The sequence below is a fragment of the Centropristis striata genome, chromosome 14 (genome assembly GCF_030273125.1).
Source record: "Centropristis striata isolate RG_2023a ecotype Rhode Island chromosome 14, C.striata_1.0, whole genome shotgun sequence".
Taxonomy (NCBI): Eukaryota; Metazoa; Chordata; class Actinopteri; order Perciformes; family Serranidae; genus Centropristis; species Centropristis striata.
In genome coordinates, this window is record NC_081530.1 from 28413815 (window position 1) to 28439603 (window position 25789).

The window sequence follows — 25789 nt, forward strand, 5'->3', positions numbered from 1 at the left end:
AGAGAAACAAGTCTTTGCAGTGTTGCACTTTGCAGTATGCAAGGCGATGAGGTAACGTTTTATATGTGAAATGAATAACTGTTATATGGGAATGGTGAAAAAAAGTAAACTTTGACACATAACCCACCTTGTCTTGGAGAAAAAGGGGACATTCAGGATTAGTTCTGAATCCTTTCAAGTCCAGCCATTCTCTCCATTTCTTGAATGACGACTGAGGTTGAGTCATGTTTCCACCTGTGCACTATCACTGTCCCTTTTTGCTTTTTTTGTGTCAATTCTTATCTTTTTCATTGTGATGATCCTGCATCAGTATCAGCCATAACCACACATTACAACATCAAAAATCTCACGCTTTCTTTTGACTGGCTAATTCACAACTCACTGCCAAACTCTACCTGGGAAAATGTGAACATAGGCTCTTCTGGTCTGCATAGCCTACCACAAATAGTTTCTTCTGATTTCAGAGGGGGCCTGACCCGGGTACAGACATTGTGAATTACTACACAGAGTCAGTCTTCTCGCTGATGGTCCTGATTGCTTATTTAAGTTTAAAGAGGCATCAGTATTAAAATGAGTCTGTTTCATAACCAGTTAAAACCTTGTTTCTGCTTTAATTATGTTTCAATTGCTTTTCTGTGAAAACAAAATTGCCTCTGGGATGATTAAAGTCCTAATCTATACACCATCTGCTACTCAACCATTATAGGGACATTCTGCACACACAGGTCTATTTGAGAGATTAATCAGCAGAATTACTCAATATAATTTAACTCAATAGTGGAAATCAAGAACTAACCTTTGACCTGCATGTTCAAAAACCCTGCTATGATCTTTTAAATGCACGTGGTTCATGAATAAAGAGAGACACAGAAGGAGAAAGAATGTACAGTTCTTAACTCTTTAATGTAAACAGCAGTTTTGAGGGGCTTTGAAAAATCCTAAAGAAAAAACATCTGAAGGTATTAAATAGGAAGGGGAAAATATATAAATCATACTAGAAATAACAACCATGATCTGTTTTTAAATTAAAAAAATACATAAACTTTAAATTTTGTGGCCATATAGTCCTGAACACACACAAAAAAATCACAACTTCCCTTGACCAAAACACTAACATCCCCTTTTTAATACCAACTACTAGGCAGTTTCACAATTTTAAAGTCTTATGACCATCTTACAAATGTTGAACAAAAAAAAAGCTCAAATATTGCTTAGGAATGTTGTGTACAGCAGTCATAACAACAAGAGAGACTCAAATGAGGGAGAGACGAGTGTGTTTGTATGCGTGTTTCACAATGGTGGTGATTTTACGGTTGTTTTTGGCAAAGCCACTGTGTAGGAGTGTACAATATGCAATAAGCAGCGGTGGGATGGAAACATTAACATCAGAATATTTCAAAGAAAGGCTTTTTACTGGAGTACAGTGCCTTGATTTTGAGGATCGACTTATTCTAACAGTCTTTAGTATATGTGTAGCAGGACAGAGCAGATATAAGAGACTCTTTCCATAAAGTATTCCTCTTGAAATGTACCTCAACCTTCCTTTCAGCCTCTTGGAACACATTTAGCTGCCACAAACACTGTAAGGGAGTATGTGACAGGGAATACTGCTGGAAAGGTGACGACAAAACACAGAACCCCGTCCCTCCCTGCTCCTGAACTACACAACCATCATCCCCTCCCCCCCACAGAAGCCCTGAGGAAAAATAATAAAGTAAACATAAAAAAAGGACAACAAGGAAGCTGAAATTCTACGCATTTGTCTACAACAATCTTCAAGCAAAATGACAGCGGGCGCCACGGTTGAGAGGAAGAAGAAGTGACTGTCTCAAAACATCAGACACAGGAGGAGAGTGAGAAAAAGATGCAGGACCACCTACGACAGGCCAAACAAATACTTCCTGGCTTCTCTTCTCCATGGCAACCTGATGACTCTGCAGCGAACCCGAGTCCCCTCAAGTGCAGCAAACCTATTAATATTCATCATTTTCTCTCTTATGAAGGTCTACCAAGAGGAAAATAGTTCTTTCAATCCTTTTTCTTTCAATCACAGTTCGGTTTTTATATTATATGGTTTCATTTGTTTTTGTTCCAGTTTATAAGAAAAGGGGATTGGTCCAGTGAGTACAGTAGGTGCTGGGTGGGTTCGGGCTCGCGGGGTCGTTTGTCTAGTTACAGTCGTAAACAAAGTCATAGTTGCTAGGTTCTTTAGGAATCGGGGGCGGGGCCTCGGGAATCTGGATGTTCTCTAGATCTAAGAGGCGGAGCTTCATCTCCATGGAGAGCAGGGTGTCCATGTCGGATTTGGTGTAATCGCTGGTCATCTCCTTACCAAGGAGGGCGTTTAGACCGTCTGTCCACACGCAGTACTGCAGAGACACGGACAGAGAGTTAACACAAATCAGGCTCGAAAATCTACAAACTATAATTAAGTGTGATGTGTTTTTGAATGTTGACACCAGCAGGCAGAGAAGAAGCTAACCACCAAGGAGGGAAGTTTGTGTACACAGTGACTCAGGAGAAATAGAGCAGGGACACCTTCTTCTCTCCTGTCCTACATACAAACTTGTAAGTCTAAAAAAATATCTACAAAAAGTTTCTGAAGTTACGCATCGAGAAAATGAAATGAAGTCTTTGTGTAGTGTAAGCATAGGTGTCATTTACACAGAGGACACTGGGGACATGTCCCCACCACTTATTTTAAATGTCATAATTCAATGTGTTTGAGTAGTATATATATCGGAGCAGTCTGTTATTTCTGACAATAGAATGCAGATATTGACCAATCAAGATAAGAGTATTCAACAAAGCAATGTAATACATTTTGATATGGTAGTATAGCATTACATACACCATGATGCATGATTTATCCATATTCTGGATCTCTGAGTGCTTCTTATAAAAATGACAGCATTTTAGCATTTTCCTTTAAAACCTGTGTAAAGTGTTTTATTTTATATTGCTGAGTTGCCCATAAAGTTGGAATAATTTTGTTTTCAGACACAATCTTCCGTTAATTGTTAATTTAATTTCATGTTTGGAAGAGATTTATTAATAAAGTTTTGAGAAGATATACACTATTTGTCAAGAATAAATCAAATTTCACAATCATCAAAAAATAACTTTATGAGCAACCGTGTACAAACATGTTTATTTCACTGTGTAATAAAACACCTAAATATGGTAAACTTATAATACACAGCATACTTGTCCACAAAAGAGAAATCTTTCTCTCTGTGTGATCACACATGTTCATTCTGTCTGACACTGTCATCAACAGCCGCAGGGTCCCTGATGATGGCTTACCTCATGCTTGTCAGGAGCAATAAAGTTTAAATACTCGTCCGACTCATAGAGGACAGAGAAGGCCAGCTCTAACACCTCCTGCAGAGAGGACAGAGAGAGAAAAGCACAGAGGGAGGAGGTGGGGGAGGAATATGTTGCAGAGAAGGAGTGGAGGAGGTGGGATGGAGAGATAAGAGAAAAAGAAGAAACAGGTGAGATTTACACCAAAATGCTGCCATACCAGTGCAATCTCCCGCTCCTCCTCACATCTTGTCACCATCTGTTACATCAGCTGCACATCAACTCATCGGGTATCAGCGAGGTAAGAGCTCAAAGAGAGAAATACCTGGATGCTCTCAGATGCTAGATATTGAAAAATGCCTGGGGAGGCTGGGAATATGATGTGATATGTTTTCGGGTGTATTCCCTCAAAATCCACTATGCTCTCCTGCAGGCGATGAATTAAATGCAGCGGGAGGACGGAACAGGTACACCCAGAGCCACATTTGTATACATGAAAGCAATTAATTAAATGCTCGCTTGCAATCTGTGTGAAATTAGCATCTGATTTAGTAAGGCAGCAGGTAATTACACCGTCAGAGACTGACACTGCAGCTTGTGAGGGAGAGCTTTAAAGATGGAGTTGAGTGGTGGGATTTGTCTCAGATCAGGATGCTGAACAGAAAAGATGGAGTCATGCTGAAATAGAAATACTTATTACTGAAGTAGAGGGAGTTCTAAATGTTTACTACAGCCACAATTAAATTAAATAAACACTTATTTTGACATGCATCACTCAATATACTTTGACTTTTCCATCCCATGCAAGTAGAGTGGCTGCAGACAAATAAGTGGGTGTTGATGTGGATGACACTGATACAGCCAGAGTTGTGATACAACTGCAACCAAATGCACTTTTGTAAATGAAATAAGTGTTGTCCCCACGGTGCATTATCAGCCTTGTTAGCAGTTCAACTTTATGGCCACAAAGCTCTTTATATGGTGTAATAAAAAGGATATTGTGCCTATTTATCAATGCTCTTTTTTAACTGTTAATTTTGGTTTCTAAACTAATTAAGTGCAACCCTCCTTTCTTGCAGCGGTTTCTCTATTGAGCTTTCAGTAAAATACTACTTAATTAAATCTCCTACTCCCCACCACAGCCTTATTTTAATACAGCTGCACAAATCTGCATCCACTCTTTAGATGCAGAGGATTTTCCCACACAAAATCGGACCCGTTGTGAATTGCTCGAACATTGGCAAATACAGCAGAACGTGAAATCATGCACACTTATCACATATCCTCCAGTCATCCTCCTTTTAAATGCATGTCCAGTGCATAAAGAGGAAAGACGTGCTTCAGTAATGAGATGCAAAATGCCACACAGGCGAGAGGCAAGCTGCACTTCCAGGTCGGTGTGCCAGTTTGCTAAATAACACACATGGCTTGAGGCACAGAAGGTGTCTGAAACGAGGTAAATATAGCGGTGCGTATGTGAAATATATGTGTATGGGGTAATTAGAGAATGTAATGAACAGCTTATGGTGAATACACTAGGAAGAATTTTGAAACACTGCTCGCCACCTCATCCTCCCGCCTCTGTCTGAGTGTCCCAAAAATGGTCCACCTGCCAGCTCTGCTCTGAAGCCTGTAGAGGTGACTTTGGCTGGCCTTGTAACAGTGAGTAATGAAATGTGCTCGTGTTCTCATTCACAAGGCTGGGACAGGCCTGCTAGACGGCCTGCAGACCACCCTCGGGTCATTCCCCTAGACCTGCGCTTATCGACAAGATAATAAAGGAGACAAAGCAGGGAGGAGGCGTGCTCCTTTGTCTTCATGGCTATTTATCCAAGATCCAATATATCAGAGTCCTGTGGGTGAGGAGGGGGGTGAAGGTTTGCAGAGGCAAAGTGCAAGAGAGGAAGGGCTGATGTGTACACAGTCGCAGACAGGCCGGCTCTTTCATCCTGCTTAAGGCACTGCCAATGTGTTACTTTCAAATTTAAACAGCAAAGAAAAGATGGCTGCACATTTGTGGCACCTCTTGTGAGATTTGTGTCTGCAGCTAAAGGACTATTCTGAGATTTTTTTCTCCACACTGCCGCTGATGGATACGTCTCTATCTGTGCTGAGCAATGAGACGCAAGTCATTGTGTTATTTCCCAAAGCAAAATTATGTAACTCACATCATGTTATGCAACTCTCACGCACACAGAACTACGTTCTCTCGCCTGGATACACACCCACCCACCCACACGTATGCACGTGTTCACACGCTTGTGCACGCAGACACACACACAAACACACACTGTATACACACACACACACACACACACACACACACACACACCTTGTTTTGCTTCAGGGCTCCCTTCTCCTTCATGTGAGGACAGTCTTTGCCGGTGATAACAGCTTTGATATCAGCCACAGGCACTGCAGAGAGGACAGAAGTGAGTTCACAACAACATCATCATCATCCTGTGACAACTGTGCCATCCCAGATGGGTGATTGGTTTAGTGATTTTAAAGTTAAAATTCTCCCCATGTAACTGTGAGCATTCAGAGGTCAGTGTCAATGACACTTTATGTATAATTTCAGTGAGGATAGACTGTAGGAAATACATATTTGAATAAAACATTCAAATACTTATGTGTCACAAGCCTGGTTAAGATAAAGATATTTGTGCATCCTTAGGGACATTTCTGGCTTTTATCATGTTTGCCCTATAGAGTAAATACATGCCATTTTCCTTGTTTCCATTCTGGATATTGCTGCTGTATTATAGAGCACATATTTGGAGACAAATTTGCCAAATCCCTCTTGCATTTACTATACAGAGTTTTATTTATTTATTAGATGTAAACAATGTGTTACTTAAATTTGAATTTATTTGGTACCTCAGTCTGAGTGGAAAATAATAGTATATCATTTTATTGCAGTTTCTGACAGACATTTCTGTGCTCAAAGTTAATGAGAATTTTTTAAGGGGATGTGCTCGGGTTAACTTGACACTCACGTTTGTCCTGCAAAGAGTCATGGGGCACCTCGCCCTGAGGGCTCTCCTCCAGATCTCCATAGTGCAGGACTTTATGGTTCGGAGACAGACGGCAGTACCAAAACTTATCTGGAAAAAAGCATGAGGAGAAGAGAGAGAGAGAGAGAGAGAGAGAGAGAGAGAGAGAGAGAGAGAGAGACAGAGAGAGAGAGAGAGAGAGAGAGAGAGAGAGAGACAGAGAGAGAGAGAGAGTTATGAAATAAGTCAGCGGCTGGCATAAGACATCATATGGGATTGCATGAGTCATCAACAGGAGAGAAAATTAGCGTGGCAAAAAATCTGTGACAAAAAAAAGGAAGAACAGCCTTGAGGAAAATCCACAGATGGGCCGTGATTCTCTGCATGAGGGAGGGATCTTAATGGGCAACAATAGACAGTTGGCCTTCATCATTTTTATAATGATTAAACAACAAAACACACACTGAAGTGAAGACATCCAGGGTGTCTCTTTACAGCTCAAACGAGGCAAAGATGAAACATTAAGTGTGACCATGTATTTTCTTTTAATAAGGATAACACAATTAAAATAGTACAAGGTCACCAGCAGAGACAAAAAACTCTATCTACAGGAAGCAACTATGGAAGCCCATAGGGGACTTAATTGACATTTTCTACATATGTATGTTTAATTTGCGTAAACATTTAAAAGAATATTGTTTACTAAACAAGAGGGTAGAACTTAAAAAGTCAAACTGCTTTTCCATTTGATATGTTCATAGAAGGCTCAGTATGTGAAAATGAAAAAATTGAATATTGCATTATCATTTATTTACAATATTATCAACTCATTTTAATTGTTGATTTTAAATTATTAAACTTGTTTTTTTTTATATGTGGAAAACTACAATGGTGTTGTAAAATGACACTTTTATTTTGAAGTTTACATTATCATTTTAATACCTTCCCTATAGCAGTAAATTGAGCTTAAAATGTACACTGATATAAATACAATGGGAACTTCTAAACTTTCATATCCACCTTTTAAAACTGTAAAAAAGTGAGGATGTAACTATTGTATATGGCCATTTTAGAGGCTGTACTTGATGGTTTTGAATCGAACAATGGGCATCATATTACAGACTAGAAAAAAAAAAGTTATGTGATGCAGATTTCTTCCATTCTTAAATGAGAATCAGTTTTAAGAGATAATGTTTTCGTGCCTTGGCAAGAATGAATTTTTTTTTTTTTAAATCTATGTGACACAGTTTCAGGTTTGAACAGAAAGCTCTCAAAATGTGTTTTATTTGACATTTTTTTATGGTCAGGTTTTGTTAGAAGCTGGACAGATTTTAAACAACATATCAAATACTCGAAAGCCCATAAACGCTAAACAAGTGTGTTTTTCTCTTGGCTGACGTGGTGTGTGATCCTCCAGCAGCCTGTAACTACCAGCTGTGTCTGTAAAGCGCAGCTCCACCGCCAGCCTCTGCGGCCAGCCTGGAATTCTTTAGTGGTTCTCTGCCAAGGTGGGTACCGAACTGAGCTGGCAGTGAGCGGGCACAGACTGGGGAGGTCCTCCTGGCGTGTGCACGGGTGGCACAATCCAAATCCTAATTGCTGAAAATAGACAGTTGGCGTTGCCAGGCCTGGTCCACGAGGAACGGACAGAGATGTGTGCGGCGGCTGCAAGGACGCCATCAACTGTTCAGCTTAACTGACTGATTTCTGTGTGCACGTGTGTCTATGCACAAGCACATATGTTCTTCCTTTGGCTTCAAGACGCTGCATCTCTATCTTGGAGCACATTTCATTATTGTATAATTTAAACTATAATTGTCTTGATTCTGCTGTGTGCACATGTGACAACAACACAGTAGGATTCAACAGAATGAGGCCAAATATCTAAGTTTACTTTTGCTTTAGTGCAACATTTACACAAAGAACGCTCTCTTGAGTCCCAAGTTACCTGCCAGTACCCTGCACTTAAAAGACTGAGCAGGTACTATTTCTTCCAAACTTCAAAACACCATCAACCTGAGCTTTTAGAGAGAAGCATCCCCTTGTAATGGGCGGAATGGCACTTTGGAAGGTAGAGAGAAGAGTCATCTGCACTGAAGTCAGCCAAATTAATATTTGATGTAGGTACTTGAGTCCCTGCAGGGTAGAGGACTTTGAAATAGTCGTACAAGACGCTGAGGGAGAAGTGAGAGAAGGAGAGAGGGAGGGAGCAGGGGAGCACATTTTATGTATGTAAAAAAAGATAGCACAGGACATATAAGAGTAGATAGAAGAAGAATAAGTGCGCAGAAAGTTTGTCTGGGTGCAAAAGACAAGAAAAAAAAATGACACTGATAAACCAAGTTTCAGCATTATGTATGCAACACACTGGTTTGGATTTAACATCTAATTTCATGTGGAGCCCAAGTGCAAAATTAGACTTGCTATAAGGCTCCCTTTACTCTTTTTCTGCTCGCTTAAGTTCTGCAAGACAAAGTGCTCTCCACATTGTCAATGCATGTATATACCGCATATAAGTGGAGGAGAGGGAGGAAAGGACTGACACATAAGGGCAGAGGAAGAGAGTGAGGAGAAATAATAAAAAGGTGGTTCACACATGCACAAGGAGAAAAATACAAACAAACAAAGAAAAAAAGAGTTTAGTGGAGAAAAAACATGTCCTTGACTCCTTCAGGAGTCCTCAGAGGCAAAGACAGCTCTCTTGTAGCAGGCAGACGACTCCCCGATAAGTCAGCGCGCTGTAGCAGCAGATTAAAGTCAGTGTAACCCTACAGGCTACTGTGCTAAATTAGATCCAGTGAGGCTCATGAACTGCTTTATATACGACCGTGTGCGGGTGTACTGCTCCTCAATGGCTTTATTTCTCTGTTTAGTATATGTACTGGTGCATGCATATGCGCGTGCATTCTCCTCTCCCTTTTTTTTTTAGGATCTCCGAAGTAACAGCCGTGATATGGTAATATGAGACTATTTCCAGCATGTCGCTGCGTAAAAGCCAGACAAGCATAAATCAGCCGACCACACACACAGCGAGACGATCAGATACTCGATCTGGGTGATGCTTTCCACCTGAACATCTGTCCTGCAACATCGTTTCTGCTTCTGCATTTCTTTTTAGTTTTTCTATAATCCAGCTTTCATGACATCTGGATGACAGCTGCTAAAAGAAATCGTTACGAAGCTTCCAAACGCCAGAATGAATCGGTGTCTTTAGGACAAACTCCACCTGGTTGTGCTCAAATTGATTCGACTTATTGGAAGTACAGCTCCTGCAGGGAAGCTGGTGACAATAACAACAAAGTAGCTCACATCCCAGGTGCGTCAGTGTTTTTTTTACTTCATGCATTTGTATATGCAGACAGAGAGGGGTGAAGGAAAGTGCAAGAGGGAGGACAGGAGAGTGAAGGGATCAGGTCTCAACCAAATTAAATCCTCTTTGACTGAGGAGCAGTATATTATAGAGGCTAAATGCTGCTGCTGGAGCTCCTCTCTTCCCTTGCTCTTTGCTTTCTAGTGGCAGTGAGTGTGAAACACGATATTAGGCAGAATGATTCGAATATGGCCCCGTCTAAGCTGGCTGCTGCGGTTTTCACTTTCCTTCTTCCACTCTTCTCCACTGTATCGCTGTGAAGGAACACCATACATAGTAACCTTACACTAAATCAGGTTGAAAGAGTAGAGCCCCTTTTCCACCGCAGGAACTTTCCACAGGGACTAGGGACATTTTGCAGAACTCAATGCATTCGACTGCAGGTCTAAATTGAGCTACAGGATCATTTTCCAACACATTTTACCCCCAAAAACGGCCGTGGTCTGGGAAGTGCTGAAAGTATAGAACATTTCCAGGTGTGGTTTGCAGGGATTGGTCAAACACACAGCAAGGCAGCTTCAACCTGTGTCCCACTTCATTCATAAAACATGGACATACTCTCGGTTTGATTTAGGACATTCCTGAGTCGTTTAAAAAAAAAAAAACAGAGAGAAAAAGAGAGAGATCATGTGATTGTGCTGAGCCAAGAGAGCGGAGCGAGCAGTAGCAGAGAGAGAAGGACAGTGTGATGGTGCTGTGATGAGAAAGCCAGTGAATGACAGAAATTAAATGTTTTGTTTTTATTGTTTCACATCAGTTACGTTCTAAAGGACAAATAAATAACCATCAAACAGTCAACAGATGATTTACTATGGAGACAGATGCCCTTAGTTTCATCTTTCTCCTCTGTATCTCATTCACCACATCCAACATGCATCAGTGAGGTTAAATACTCTCTTAGACCACTATGAAAACAGCAAGGTCTTAAAGGAACCTACTATCTCCTTGAGAAGTAGTCCTAGCACTAAAATGACCAGGAACTTCTTTCTTGGAAACACAGCTTCGCTGTCTATAAATGCACAAAACATTTGCTTCCAACATATCATGGCCTGCATTTGAACGTCTCAAAATATCCTCTGAAGCAGAAGTCTTCGACATCCAGCTTGCCACAAATGATCCCACTTGTTTTATGTCTCAGCAAAGCACACACTGCTTTATCATCTCACTCCACTCCACCCCTCCATACTGTATTTATTGTAGAGCCCGGGGTTACCGCAGTCTGCTCTTTTGTCATTCTTTCATTTCTCCTCTCAAAGTGTTCTCCAGAATTTATCCTGACAAGCGTGTATAAATGTGTGTTTCGGCTTGGCGTATCTTTGTATTTCTTTGCGTGCCGTATATCTGTGTATGCAGGGGCAAACCGATAAGTTCCCTTTGTGCATCTCAGGACGTAAAGACATGTGTACTGCATTTCTGTATGTATTCGAGTAAAGGAGGCAGCGTGTCGCTATATGTCTCAGGGGCTGACAGAGCCGGAGAAATCTGTGTGAACTATCATGACAGTAAATCCACAGCGGCTTCAGAGATCTCCTGTGATACACATTTCCTGTGGGATTTTCGTAAGGCAGTGGGAATAAGGCGTGAGCTGTGGTGCAGAGGAGGGATGAAGAACAAACAGACTCTGGAGAGAAAGGATTGGCCTTGGAACACAGCATGTGAATTTCCAGGATGTGAACACATGTATGTTTATAGGAAGAGTGTGTTCATGTGTCTCACCTTGCCTCCTGCGACTACTGATTTTCCTGAAGCAGGTTCCCTCACACAACCTGTTGAGCCTCTGCTGTTTGATCAACTCCATGATCTCGGGCTGGATCTTCTCTCTCAGCTCCCTTAAAAGAAACACATTATTGGTTTAAGATAATTATCGTAATACATAATCCACACCCTTCCAGATGTGGAAAGCAGAGTGACAGCGAGGTACAAGATGCTCCGAGATCTGGAAGTGAATTATTCTACATTTCCCGGCTTTCTGGCAGCGTGCAATATTCATCTTACTGCCAAAATCCCCAGGATTACGACTGTCAGGAGGGAACAGAGAATGCCAAACACACAGCTAGACTCACACACGTGCATGCACATGAACACACACTCAGAAATATGTCATATAGCGTCCCAAAAAGCTGATCAGTGGGACTCTATGCTGCTTCAGCTCGCCCTGTCATTTATTCATGCTTCTACATGTATGTGAGTCTGTGTTGCATATGAATGTGGAGCACACAGCACTAGTCAACATTAATTATGTATATTATCGGCCCGAGCACTGCCGCTGCTCCCCATCTTTTATTTCTCATCATTATAGTTGAGTCTTTTCTCTTCCAATTTACCCTTTTATTCTTTTTTTTTCTTTAGAAACATGCAGCCTTTTACAGGATTTCAGGTTCTCCAGTCACATAAAAGATCCACATTTCTATTATTTTCTTGCATTTCTCCTTCGTGATCACATTTTTGTCCTCCTTTCTCCTCCGTCTCTCCTTCAGGCTCATCCGCTCTCGTCTCCCTTCATCTATCTCTCCCGCTCACCCTTGCTGTCTTATGTGCTTGCCTCATCAGTGACTCCAGTCATTACATTGATCTGTGGTCGGACCTTTACTCTGGCATCTTTAAAGAAGCAGCTAGTGGGGAAGGCGTGGCTCATCGCTTGAAGGATGGATGATGATGGCTCGGCTTAACCACCTCGGGTGCTATCATTCTGGCGGAGGCAGACACATGTGAGACTGTTCTTGTCTGGGAGTTTCAGGTGGTTTGGCTGTGAGGTTTTCTTAGGAAGCAGCTCTGGTTTCAATTTAAAATGATTATTTCTGGCAAATGCAAAAGAATCATAGGCAATTGAATTAAAGGGCTGAGGCGTTGTACTGGTAGACCTCCATAAAGGAAGCACTCTGGTTGGTATCAGGTGTTCAAATGATTAAAGCAGCTACAAGGAAGCTTCATGTTGTGTTGAGTTTAACGGCTCTTTGGGACAAAATCAAGCGTTTTTAAGAGCACCAGACTCTTAGAAAACCTCTCATTTTACTGCAACAGGGTCTGACAGCCTACTCTGTTCAGTCCTGGTTCTGGTTCTTCTGTGTTTCCCTTTAGCGGGGCCAGCAATATGGTGTGAGTCACTAGCCACATCGTTACATCACTGTATACGTCTGTATATGTCTACCCAAGCATAATAACAACAATGGCGGACTACATCGTCTCTTTACAAATGTTGCTCCTGGCTTTGTGAGCCAACATTGGCAGCCAAACATTACTGGTACAACATATTTGTTCTGCTCGACTTTAATGTCGTGGACAACGATAACGTCCTTATTAACACTGAATGAAAGATGTTAACGTTAGACTTGGTTTTAAGCTAATGCTAACATTAGCCTGCTTACATTAGCACACTAACATTAGCCTGTATCAATCACATTGCAGTTAAATAAACAAAAAAAATCAATAAAATGATTGATACACTTAAAAGTTGGTCTTGTTGGTCAAATAATACAGTCCCCATCCCCTGACGCTAGTGGTTTGTGGTTTCGAGACCAGCAAAGAGTTGGTGCTGAGCGCTCTGGAACCAGTTTTCCTGGCCGGGAGCCAGTTCTTTGGCTGTCGAAACACTAGGTACCTGTACCTAACACATTAGGTACAGGCTCTGAACCGCCACTTGAGCTGCCTTGTTGGTAAGGGGCATCAGTCTCCTGTGGAGCTGCGACTGCAGTTTGAAAGCAGCAGAGAAGTTGTTCAGTTCTGTCCACTGTGGCCTGGTCGCTGCTGGAGGCCTCGCTTGAGTCTGAGCTAAAAGAGTTTCTTGTAAACCTGCATGATTTTGTCTGATTTTGTGCAATAGATGTCACCATTACAGGCGTTAAAAAAGAACCATAACCAGTTAAAAGTTCCTTGCAGCTGCTTTAAAAAAGTGAGACACAAACACCCATTTCCAGCTTTGTATAAAAGCAAAGTAGCTACCTTCACAGTATATGAGTAAAATATTTAAGCAGTGGTGGAGAGGCGAATCAATAATGAATTACGTTAAAACCACTTTTCATCCTAATTTTCTGGGGACTGCATTAAAAATAAGTTCTGTATTAGTATTTTCTCACATCCTCAGCAGTTCTGAGTCGACCTGCTGCATGAATTCTTCACGCGTTTCAGTTTTTTTTTTGTAAGCAACTTTCAGTAAATAAAAAACTTTTCTCATACTTTGCAAAAAACTGCATTTTGCTAATTATAGCTGATATACCTCAACAAGTCGACATGATATAAGGTAAGAAGACGCTCTGCAGCAGACGCAGCTTTGATCTGGAGCCATAATAGCTCCTCTTCACCTCCTTTTGATGTCTAAAGTCAGTCTTTACAGTAACTGATAGCAGAAAACTGGCAGCACTTGTAGATACAGAGCTCCTTTAAATCTGTGGCCTGACATGCTCTGCTCATTATGTTTACAAGTCATGACTATGCTGTATTGATTAGAGGAAAATTCCACCTTCGTGTAGTCGGACACTGTTGAAGAGACACTCATCAGCCTGTGATGTTCAATGCTTTCCAACAATCATTCTGTGATAAGATGTTTAAATGGGCTGTTTCATTTCACCATTTAATTCATCCTGAGATTAAGTGTGAACTGGTTGCGTTCGGCTAGATTTTTCTTGTTAATGCAGGAAATTTAGTGTCTTATACATAATAAAAGAACTGTAAGCTTATTTTCAATGTGAATAAGATATCAACATTGTTTAAGAGTTCATTTTTTGGCAACTTCCGTCCCTTTTGTTCTGCTTTGCCCAATAGGATTAATTGGCTGCTAAAGTTTGGTCTCTACCCTTCCAATATCGATTCAATAAGCCCTTGGCTCAGCATTGATTACTGTTCAGAGGGACAAGCTCTCTCTGTGAAACGATTTTCCAATAGTGCTAGCTACTCCATTAAATACAGGCAGGACAAAACAATGTTCTCCATTACAGGCCCTGCATCCATGATCAGTCAATGAATGATCTATTACAGACTAGCTCTCCATGCTTAGTGAGCTGGAGGGTCGTTAATGGAGTATTCACTGGGAATGCCATTTGCAGACAATTTGAATTTAATGCATATTTTCAATCATGAGAGGAGAGTGCAGGTGCAACCTGCTTCATGCCAGTAGCTGGCATTTGGTTGACAAATGGGAAGCAGAAAAAAGAAGCAATTACAAGCATATTAATGACCACGGCTCTTTTTTGTAGATGCAAATTATGTTCTCATTTGAGTCTTAAGACATAATTAGGTAGTGGAGGAAAAGGTAATATCACTGAGCGGTTCCTCCAGCTCCACAAAATGTTGTACACTATTCAAAGTGCATTGTTCTCTAAAGAAAGGTTTCAGAGCTGCAGTATGAATGAATAAAATGTTTGTCTATAGTATTCACATGAATGAGTAGTATATTCAATGTATTCACATTACAGTCATTGCAGTTAGTTATTCCTTTAGGTTAGGATTCCTTCAGTCTTCACTGTTCAGGTCCCGGAGTCAAATTATCTGTAGACCAGGTGAACCAAAATAAAGCAGTTTCACTTAAAAATAATCTGTGTTTATCCGACACTGTTAGGCAACTGCAAGCAAGCTGCTGCTTAAGTCTGCTCAGCTCGTCTCTCTGATAACTCCAGACGTTCAGGAAGTTTTTACCAGGAGCTGAATTATCCACAGAGGGCTCCAATTCACCAAAACAAATGGACCCGGTGATTTAGAGCAGTAAAAACACTGAATGAAGTACTTTTATGTTAAATGCTCATAGGCTGTTCCATATTATGCTGTTGGAGGGGCTGCAAGCAGAGCTGATGTCAATGTTTGCTCAGCTTGTTTCTCAGATAACTTAAGATTCAGACATCTGACAACAAATAACTGTTATCCGGTTAAAATATACAGTTAAAAATAATGAACATAGAAAAAGTTTATGGTAAAAATGTGCTTAAAAGTTGAAAAATAAGTCAATTTATGATAGCTTCTGGCAGACAACCACAACGCTAACCCGTAATGTAAGTACACAACTCTTCAAACTATATAACAAAGTTCTAGTCATTTTTTCGACATTTTAAAGCAGAATTATTATCCGTCTATAAATTAAATATTACACATTTAAGTTCAGCATTTTGTTGCCATCTCAACTTCCCGACAAGCTTCTTTAGGACACCAAAATAACCCTTTCTAAAAACGTGTCAGCATGATACTGGTGATTGACTACTTGACTCACAGGATGGGGCGGGACTGGAAGTCTTCCTGATTCATCCTTTCGGACTGGCGTATCTTCAGGATCTCTGTGTAGCTCAGGTTCTGCAGGCGACTCTTGAACTGGTCCAGAGAATTAGGCTTGAGAGTCAGCGCTCGCATGATCTGCTCCCTCACCACCTGCATTACCTGCAGAGGAGAAGAGGAAGAGGAGGACGTGAGATCATGGAGCCATACAGGATGTAGAAACAGCCACAGATAAGTCAGTACAGTCAGGAAGTCAAAACTAACCCCCTCCCTATTTTGGGGGGTCAGGGGAGCATATAAAATTCTGTTCAGTTCCCCACAGGATTAATGTTTTTTTCAGAGCCTGTAATCCAGTCTGGTGCACTGAGCCTTTAGAGGAAAAGAGCAAGGCAGAATAATTCAATGGCGGCTAGTCAACTGTTAGCCTCAGTATCATGCATCAGTGAAATGCATGATAGAACTTGCCTATAATACCCCAGCTAGCTAATACCATTAGTCTGGCTGTGGCTGCAGAAGCATGACATAAGTGCTGTTCCAAGTCATCAATCCCACTCGAGGGGTCTTTGTGATCAACGGAGGTAAGAATACAATAGGAAGGCACTCCACAGCAACACATAAAACACTTCGCGCATGTCTAGATCAATTAGCCGGCCGTGAATGCATTGCTGTCAGGAGATAATTAAAGTCTACACACAGAACTGTGTGTGTGAAAATCAAAAAGCATCAGCAGCAGCAGCAGTGAGCAAACAACATCAATTCTGTCAACTAACACACTGGGAGTGAGATATCATCTTACTGTATGTTAATGTGGATAAAAAGGAATAAAAACAGTAGACAGTCGATGAAAACTAACAACTAACCTAACTAATAATTAATAACTTTTTAGTTTTTAGTTCAGATTTAAACAACGTCCATACTGCTTCCATTTCTTAATGATGGTTTAACTGAACTCTGTGGGATGTCCAGTGAGCTGGACATTTCTTTGTAGCCATCTCTTGATTTATACTGTACAATGAACTTTTCTCTGAGTTGCTTTGAGTGTTCTAGTGATGAACCAGAGACTGGACCTCCCAGACACAGATGTTTTTATACTTTGATCACTTGACACACATCAGCTGCACTCAGCTGATCTCCATTTCACTAACTGTGACACTGCTGCATCAGCTAGCTGGAACTTTGTTGAATTAAGTCAGTTACTTTAAAGGGTATGAATACTTATGCAATCATTTATTTTACCTTATATATTTTTAATTAACTGATACTATTTTGTAAAAATCTGTTTTCACTTTGATATTAAAGAGGGTTTTTTTGCAAATTATTTTTTAAAAAGTCCAAATTATATTGACCATGATCATAACAGTTGGCACCTAATTGACTAGTCAACTAATCGCTGCAATTCTAGATGGACCAAACAAAACAAGGGCCATAACTGAGCAGTGCTTAAACTTATAATGGTGTGAAATGGAATAAAGAACTAGAGCTACTTTGTGACGCTGATTTTTACACAGTTAATAAAGCATTAATTCTTACCAAAGTAAAAAATCTCCTCTCCTCTTCTGCAAATACACTTGAGCCTCCGTAAAATGAGTCCTAAACTGAAATTTTCAGTGACAGCTGCTTCCATTTAGCTTTGCACTCTGACAACCTGATTTGCAGTCTGCATAATTAGAATTTGAACACTAATATAACTCAAAGACAGATTCTCTGTTTGTGAAGGTGTTCAGCCCACACACAAGGGACATGACTGGCAGCAAACATAATTTCTAATGTGCTGAAATTGTTCAAACACAACAGGACATCACCTGCAACAGTGGTTTCCCCTCAAATCTGAGAGCAGAGCTGGGACAGATGTGGGCCCGGAAATCCTGCCGAGGGATATTTGGCTAAAAAAGAAACTAGACTTGGCTTTTCTCCGGCCGGGTCGAGCGAAGCTGTTCTAGTTAACTGCAGACGGTGTGATGGTAGACGTGACAAGCAGCTCTGATTCTGGATCAGCCTTGTTAGCGGCCACCTCCGGGCCTGCAGATGCTGATTCACTGGATCAGATCATACCGAGGTGACAGAAAGAAATAGACTGCCTTCTCTTCTGTTCTTTTTGATTTGACTCTATTGTATTTCTCTTTCTTCCTGCATGCCTTGTTGATCAAATGCTTAAGGACACAGAAGTATTTCCAGCCTCTGCAAACACTTCCTCGCAATGTGTCGACTCTATTTTAACAAGAGACAGTGAGAATTCAGGATTAGGAGGGTTTTTTTTTTTTGCATGTTTGTACTCAGAAGAGGATGTTTTTGGACTTTCCTTATAACTGGTGTGCTATTCTGTTTCATCTGGGCTTCTCACCCTTAACAACCATGCCAAAACCCAGTGAGCCAAGATCCCAAACATGGTCTTATGTAATATTTTTCTCGCTGTTTGCGTTCACTGCAAAGCGATTACTCATCAACTTGCTAACCTCCGAACTCTCAGCAGTCAGACTAAGCCAGGGGTGAGAGCATCAAAAATAGACGATTTGAGCTGCCAAAAAATGAAGTATGAACAGCATAAACCTCCACCCGGCACCAGAAACCCAAGACGACAAAGGCAATCGAGGATAATCCTCTTGGATCAGCACTGCATTCACCGTGTAAAAAACGCATTAAGAAGTGGTCTGTGCTCAAAGTCCCCTTTTGTGACACTGTGGCTGTACAGTAAGAGCGCCACAAAAAGGAATTAACCCATTTCTGCATATCTGATAAGCCCCGGAGGTAACACTCCCACCACACAAAAATACTGGAAAAAGTCATTTTCTCACTGATTACACAATTTAATCCAGGGATAATCTTTTGGAATGCAAATATGCTCAGAGGTGGTAATCACAGTGTATTTCCAAACAAACAGGCAACAAATTGACCTTGGAAAATAAACACATGACATTGGCAACAGAAAAGAGGCAGGTTGAGTCAAACGGAGGGGTTATTTAGAGAAGCAAGCATGTGGCTTTCTGGCACCAGCTGATTCCCAAAATAAGCTTTAGTAGGCATTAGTGACCAGATATGCCAAAGCATTTCAAGAATCACATGCAGAGTCGAGATTTCGACCCTGAGTAGCACATGCTGTCTGATTTATGTCACTGCAATGCTCAAGGCCCAAATGCACTGAAAGCAATATATATGTTCCTGCAGTGGCAGAGGCTGCACTGCTAGGATCATAGTTTTTAATGACACTGCCCAGCATTTGGGCTGTAAAGGAGTCAGTTGACTATATATATATATATATATATATATATATATATATATACTGTTTTGTACTTTCTTCAGTTGAATTAAAGAATTAGAAAATCCAAATCGGGTAAAAAGTAAAGTATTGTTCAATAAATGCATGATGTTTCTAAAGTCAATGACTCATTTTGTTAAATGACAGTGAACTCAACGTTGACCATGATAATCATGATTATGATTTTTGTCATAATAACTAATAGCTCAGCGCTATTTAAAGAAAAGCAGCAGAACCCTCCTTCCTTATAAAATACTTTCCATGAAATGATTGTGTCAACATGATTTATTATTGACAGATATTGTATAAACATAAGTGTATATATTCTCAAAACTGAATTAATCAATCTCTTCCAAACACATCACAATGAAAATGAAACCACAATTAATTGTGTCTGAAAACAAAATCATTCCAACTTTATGATCGACCGTGTATGTATCGATCTTTTCCCAGAATACTTCCAGTTCTGTGATCTCGGAATTCATTCATTCACATAATGAACAGAAAATCAATGGAATCAACTGTAATATACAAACATTTTGCCTCAATAGTTTCCTAAAATACTGCCATTTTCTTGTTGTTGGCATTTCAAATCCGATGCCTGCAGTGCGCCATAAAGAGGCATCAACTGACACACGTCACTTTCAGTGTGTGTAAAGCTTCAGACAAAGACTCACATCTGTGCTCATGAGGTCTTCTTTCAAGTGATCCAAATCTAAGTGGCATTAAGGTTGATGCAGAACATCAGTGACTCAGCACAAGTACATCCTTCAAATCCCCTCTGACAGAGGCAGACAAAAGTAAAGATCATGATCTTTGTTGTTTAAAAAGGAGCTCTGCTCTTGGCCCTGTGTTCAGATTATAAACCTTTTGGAAACCAGTGTGTAATGGTCACAGAAAACCACTGACCGACTATTAGAGGAGGGGGGACATTTTCCCTTTCTGTCAGTCAAGACTTGTTCTAGCTGACTATGTGCAGATACTGAAATGTAGGCTTGTGGTAGCCAGTTATATGAAGGAGGACTTTGAGTTTTTACTCATGTGTCTGTCTCTTCTCATCCCTCCATCGGTTCATCCATCCATAAAGACAGCTGTCTGTTTCCCCCTCAGCTGAAACAGCTAGAAACATATTTACGGTAGCTCTCGACACACATCGGCATCATCTCCACGGAAGGCTGTTTTTCTGTATCCTCTCTGTAATATGTACGCCATATTGTCATGGGGAGAAACAGGTGTCCAGCTAACAGCAGATTTACAACCCCCAGGACCGGCCTTTCAGCCTCCTCCTCCTGTTTCGGCTGAAAAATGAGCAGATAAATGGGTGAAGCCACAGCTTGCAATCATGCTACTAGAGATTCATCACTCCTGTCCACTACTTTTAATCACAACTGCACAGAGTTGCCTATCATAAATTTTCACACACATACACACTCCTATAATCCTGATAATTAAGTCTCAAATTAATTTATTTTCCCATTAAGATTATAAATGGTCTGTCAGTGTGTCTGGAAGGAACATTCTTCCCCTGAAGGCGAGACACTACAGACAAAAACAGTGTTTTTTTCATGAACTGGTCAATTTGGAGATATGGGGCTATTTTGCTTCCTTAACATGGACTCTTTTAGATTAGTGGAAAGAAAACATCCAAAATACACATATTTTACTGCACTTTGTCTTTTTGCATCTGTAGATTTTTCCTAAATGAACCAAAAGTTAGAATTAGATAATGCCTCATTTCCATATTTAAACATAAAATCATCCAAAACTTGTAACACAAGCAAATAGCATAGTATAAGTAATTAACTGTAAAAGTTTAATAGTGTTAGTAGTTAAAACTTTTACCCTATTCACCTAGTGCCTCCCCTTATAAAGCTACTTAAAAATAAAAGGAAATGATAAGACTTTACCACATAGAGTGAGCTTTGATAAACGTTCCAAAATGATCCCTGTGTCACAGAAACTGCAAAAAAATTCTATTTTAATTTTTTTTTAACATAGACGTCGTCACCTACAGCTCGCTTTCCACCCTCCACGAGCGCCACCCAGCCCGGTGTTTCAGCAGAGCAGTCCCAGGGGAATGTTCATTAATATGCCTTGTTTGCAGTCGTGTCTCCGGCAGGAAAACAATTCTGTTGGCCCATGTGGCTGCACTCATGCTAATTAAAACCGTGAATATTCATCACATTTAATACGAACACATGGTCCTTTCACAACAGGGCGGAGGGGCATTATGAATATTTTATGTTCATCCTTCTTTTTCATCTGCTGATTGTGCAGAGAGCACCTTGGTAGAGGTGAGGTGACGTCACCGCTGGAACAAACTTTGCAGGCTGAGATCACTCTCTGGAGAAATTAGGTTCAGTTTTGTACCGCAGTCGTCTTAGCTGATCTAAGTGCGGAATCGTTCACTGCCCGCTGTTGATCCAAGATTTATCTCCTCTATCTTGTCCACCTTTATTTCTCTACATTCCCTCTCACACTCCCTAATCTCTTCCAGACAACAGGCCATCATTCTTTCTTGTAGCTCTTTGGAAGGGAAGTTAGACAGCAGAGCAAGTGTCAGCAAAAGTAATTAAACGCCATCCCATGAGCCATCTAGGACACGTAATGAAGAGCTGGCCACACAGACTTGTCTGCCACACTCCCCTCTTCCTCTCAGTCCGTTCTCAAACAGGACAGTCGGGCACTTCCTCGTTCCTGAAGTCGGCCAGGCCATCCATCATCCACGACGCATCAGCCGTAACAAATTACCCCCTCCCTCGCCGACCAATCGACTATCGCCGCTGCTCCATTTACCTAAGAGGATGCTAATGGCATCATTTACCAGCTGTCAGTCAAATGCTCACCCGCCACTCAAGCCTGGGTGGTGAAATCTGGAGATTGCTGGAGAGGCACTTTGGTTGGCAAATAAGGCGGTAATCACAGAATAATGACTTTGCTGATACTCCCTGAAAGCAGTCAAAAAGTCTATCTCACATGGTGATAATGGGATCGTCGGTGGGGTGTGTTACTTCATTCAAAGCCAGAAAGCAGACAAAACATGCATGTGTGCGTACATATCATATAAAAGGAAGCAGTCGCACACATGTTCTCATCTGTCAGATTTTCTTCATATGCAGCAGGAAAAGAGAATAGAGGGTATCCATTTCCCTGTGATTGAAATGGTAATCACATCTTCCCTCCCTGCCACCATGCTCCATGTTCAATTAATAATCATCTCCTTCAAAGTTGACCATGATGTCATTAAAAATAAAACAATGCCACAGAGATGGACATGAAAGGATGCCTGTCTCTCATCACGCTGCACAGAGAGAGGAGTGCTGCCACGGGCTGTATTAAATTTAGAAGCTGATAAAAATGCATTGAATAAAGATGAAAAAAAAAAATTGTTTTGGAAGCTGATAGGACTGAAAATATGACAAAGCTGTCGCAGAAGATTTATGGCTCTAATGCCAAACTTGAGGCAAAGCTGCCCTTGTCACTGTTAAATCATTATATATTCTGTTGCATCAAACAATTGGGCTTTCAACCAGCAGTACAGCGACCAGGGTGGAGCGTAATCGCCAGGGTTGAGGAGAGCCTTGTTTGTCCACTCTCTGTGTAGGCGGCAGATACTGTTGACTTCTGGTTTCTGTTAATAAAATGATAGTGACACTAATCTATGCCAACAATGCCAACTGGGGTGGATTTTGCCCCGTGAGGTCTGAGTGAGAGGACGTTTGGGGAAGCACAACAAAACACAGATCTCAGTCTGACAGCACCACTACAGCTCCACTTTGGTCACAACACAGTGTAGCGCTTCAAAGGCTTCACACTTTGGCTCAAAGAATTTGTACGGAGTAGGGATGTCAAGAAAAAAACACAATGATGGACAATGATATTGTGGTTGGGGGGTCGTCTTATGGCCTACTCCTATAAAGGTGCTATCATTTTAACTGACTAAACTGTGAAGTTTGCATTCAAACATTACATTAATGAAGAAATATTAAGGAATCTTGTTCCTTCTCGCTGCACTTTTCTATTTGTTCGGCTGTGGCTCAGTTGGTAGATCAGTCAGTTGGTCGGCCACTGAACGGAAAGTCGTGGTTCGATCCCTGACCATGGCAGCCTACATGTCGAAGTATCTTTGGGCAAGATACTGAAGCACAAATTGCTCCCGATGCTGCGTTCACCAGTGTATGAATGAATTCCTGATGGTGGCAGGCTAACCCTAACCCTAACCATTTAGAGTAGCCTCGTCCACCAGTTTGAATGTGTGTGTGTGTGTGTGTGTGTGTGTGTGTGTGTGAATCAGGCGGCAATCTCCGTGTCTGAGCATGGAGGCCAACCAGGAAGTGCCTTAAGCCTGCAATCCACCGAAATATCCAGTAGGGGGCGCTAAGTTTGGCTGCAAAAAAAATCTGCCCATTCATTTCAGTGCAAAATTTGAAAACTTCTCACTTGATTTATTACCTCAGAAATTTTTTTCAAGACAACACTATGGTCTCAATCGCTAGTAAAAAATCATCTTCAAGACAATTTCATGTCAATAGTTCTAATAATGGCCCCATTTAGAAGAAAATAGAAGATTAAGAATCGTATGATTTGGGGCGGGGCTACCTTTGATTGACAGGTCACTGACAAGGCGAGCTGTCACCAGGAGAGAAGCAGAGCAATGCGTATCCACGGCAACGAGTCAATAAAGTTATATATAATGTTATATAGATAGAAAAGAGGACGTTTACCGATTTGGTCTCATAACTTTGACCCTTTCACTGTATTTTCACTTAATGACAGTTTATTTGAACGTTTTGTTCAGTAAAAATGTCTTGTTCAGTGTTTGGTTGGACTAACAGACACGGAGTCGCTGTTCAGTTTTCTGAGGTAAAAAACATAAATTTTGTTTTGTTTTTTATTAGGGTATGCACTAAAAAACATTGCCAATCGACATTTAAGGACATCACCCTGGAGAAACTGGGACCAGACTTTTGCACTATAGACCAAATGATTAATGGAGAAAATAACCAGCTGATTAATTGTTAATGAATATTTGCTGCTTTTGATATTGGGCAGCATAAAAAAAAATCAGCATTGCTTTTGAATCTAATCTTTGCACACACAATTAACTGATTCCTCTGAGAAATTTGCTGATAGCTAAAATTTAATTTTTTTCCCCCCATTTTATATAATTGTAAACTTTTTATATTTGAGTTTTAGATTGTTAGTTGACGAAAATAAGTAGTTTGAAACATCACCATGGACACTGGGGAAAAATATACTCAGCATGTTTCATTAGTTCCTGACATTTCATAGACAAAATTATTAATCGATGATGAAAATAATGGTTAGTGGCAACCCCAGCAATGACCTTTCACAGAATAATGCTAAATCTTTGCAGTTCTATCTCAGACATTTATGTGGCGGCACCTTCACACCGCTTGAAGTATTGTATGAAATGCCAAACAAGAGACAGGCAGAGTGCCATTTCATAGTGGGTGAAGAACGAGAGGTAAACGCTGCAGACAGATTCCCGGAATATATTTAGTATATTCAGCTTTTTCTTGTTAGACTCTCCTGACAGCCGCGTCACAGCTCTATGTTAAGTCTGCTGAGAGCAACTAAGTGGAAAGGCACTACTTTCATCCATTAAAATTTCAATTATGCATCTACCCCCCACGGCTGGAATGTAACGAGTCACTGTATCTGGGTATTTCAATAAAACAAAATCGGGTGGTAAGGGGTAAATGTGACTCTAAAGCACAGTGAAAAGCAGCTCTTTTCTCTCTTAGTGAAAGCCTCAGGGACCTGTTTGACAGCATTACTGCACCACAGGGAACAGCACATACTGTATCGGTGTCAAGACAGATACGCTCTCTCAATGTAGACACTTATGCTGCACACATACTAATTCATTCCCTCTTTTACATGCATTTTACAGTATGAACAAGCAGCAACGCACACAAAGCAAAAATGTAAATTCCCAGTCTTCCCATGCACACACATCTGGAGAGCTCCCTCTATCAATCCTATTCTTCATTCAGTGTGAGTGATGCAGAGTGGACACCGGCTGTTGCTGCTAGCTGTTGTTGCCATATTTAGAGTGCTAGAGCTGCATGCCCAGACAAACTGTCAGAGGAGCTCTTTTTCAACAACCGGCTCCACGTGTGGTGCAGCGTGGCCCATATGGATGACTGGAGAGCAAAGTCGCCTGGGAAATCGCCACTTACTGCGAGTCAAGAAATGCTGATGAAAGCCAAGTGCTGACCTTGGCTTGTGCACAGCTTTGCATTAATGAGTGTTTTATTATGACACGGTTGTTGCAGGAAATATGAACATTCTGCATTAATTGTCCCTGAGGGATGAGTAAATTGGTTGTGATTAAACATCCATTCAAGGACATCAAAACAGGTATTATTTCATTATATCTCGTGTAATAACTCCCATCAGGGACGATCCCTGTGCTAGAGTGTACTCATAATGTAGGTTTTTATCTGAAAAATCAGTTTTAATACCTTTTTGGATCTGATTGAAGTTGTCTGAAAAACTGAAGTCAGTCAAGTTCTCATGAATAATGCAGACAGAACCCATTTAGGCTAATTAAGGAGCTTAAATGCCATTTTTGGCGATGGAGAGAGCTTCACAAGCCACATTACTCAGATTTTTCATAAGAGGTTCCATGCAATTGAAGCG

General features: G+C 40.9%; 1 protein-coding gene across 6 annotated transcripts in view; it reads right to left on the reverse strand.

Moving 5' to 3' along the window:
* Nucleotides 1–884: 884 nt before the first annotated feature.
* Nucleotides 885–25789, reverse strand: part of elmo1 (engulfment and cell motility 1 (ced-12 homolog, C. elegans)) — a 140533-nt gene continuing 115628 nt past the window's right edge. For all 6 annotated transcript variants that reach the window (XM_059350704.1, XM_059350701.1, XM_059350703.1 and 3 more), the window contains 6 exons: nt 15866–16029; nt 11389–11501; nt 6306–6413; nt 5639–5721; nt 3307–3384; nt 885–2369 (listed from right to left, as the gene is read on the reverse strand). In XM_059350704.1, the coding sequence (XP_059206687.1) occupies nt 2169–2369; nt 3307–3384; nt 5639–5721; nt 6306–6413; nt 11389–11501; nt 15866–16029 (747 nt within the window). In that variant the 3' untranslated portion in view covers nt 885–2168. The remainder of the gene's footprint in view (nt 2370–3306; nt 3385–5638; nt 5722–6305; nt 6414–11388; nt 11502–15865; nt 16030–25789) is intronic.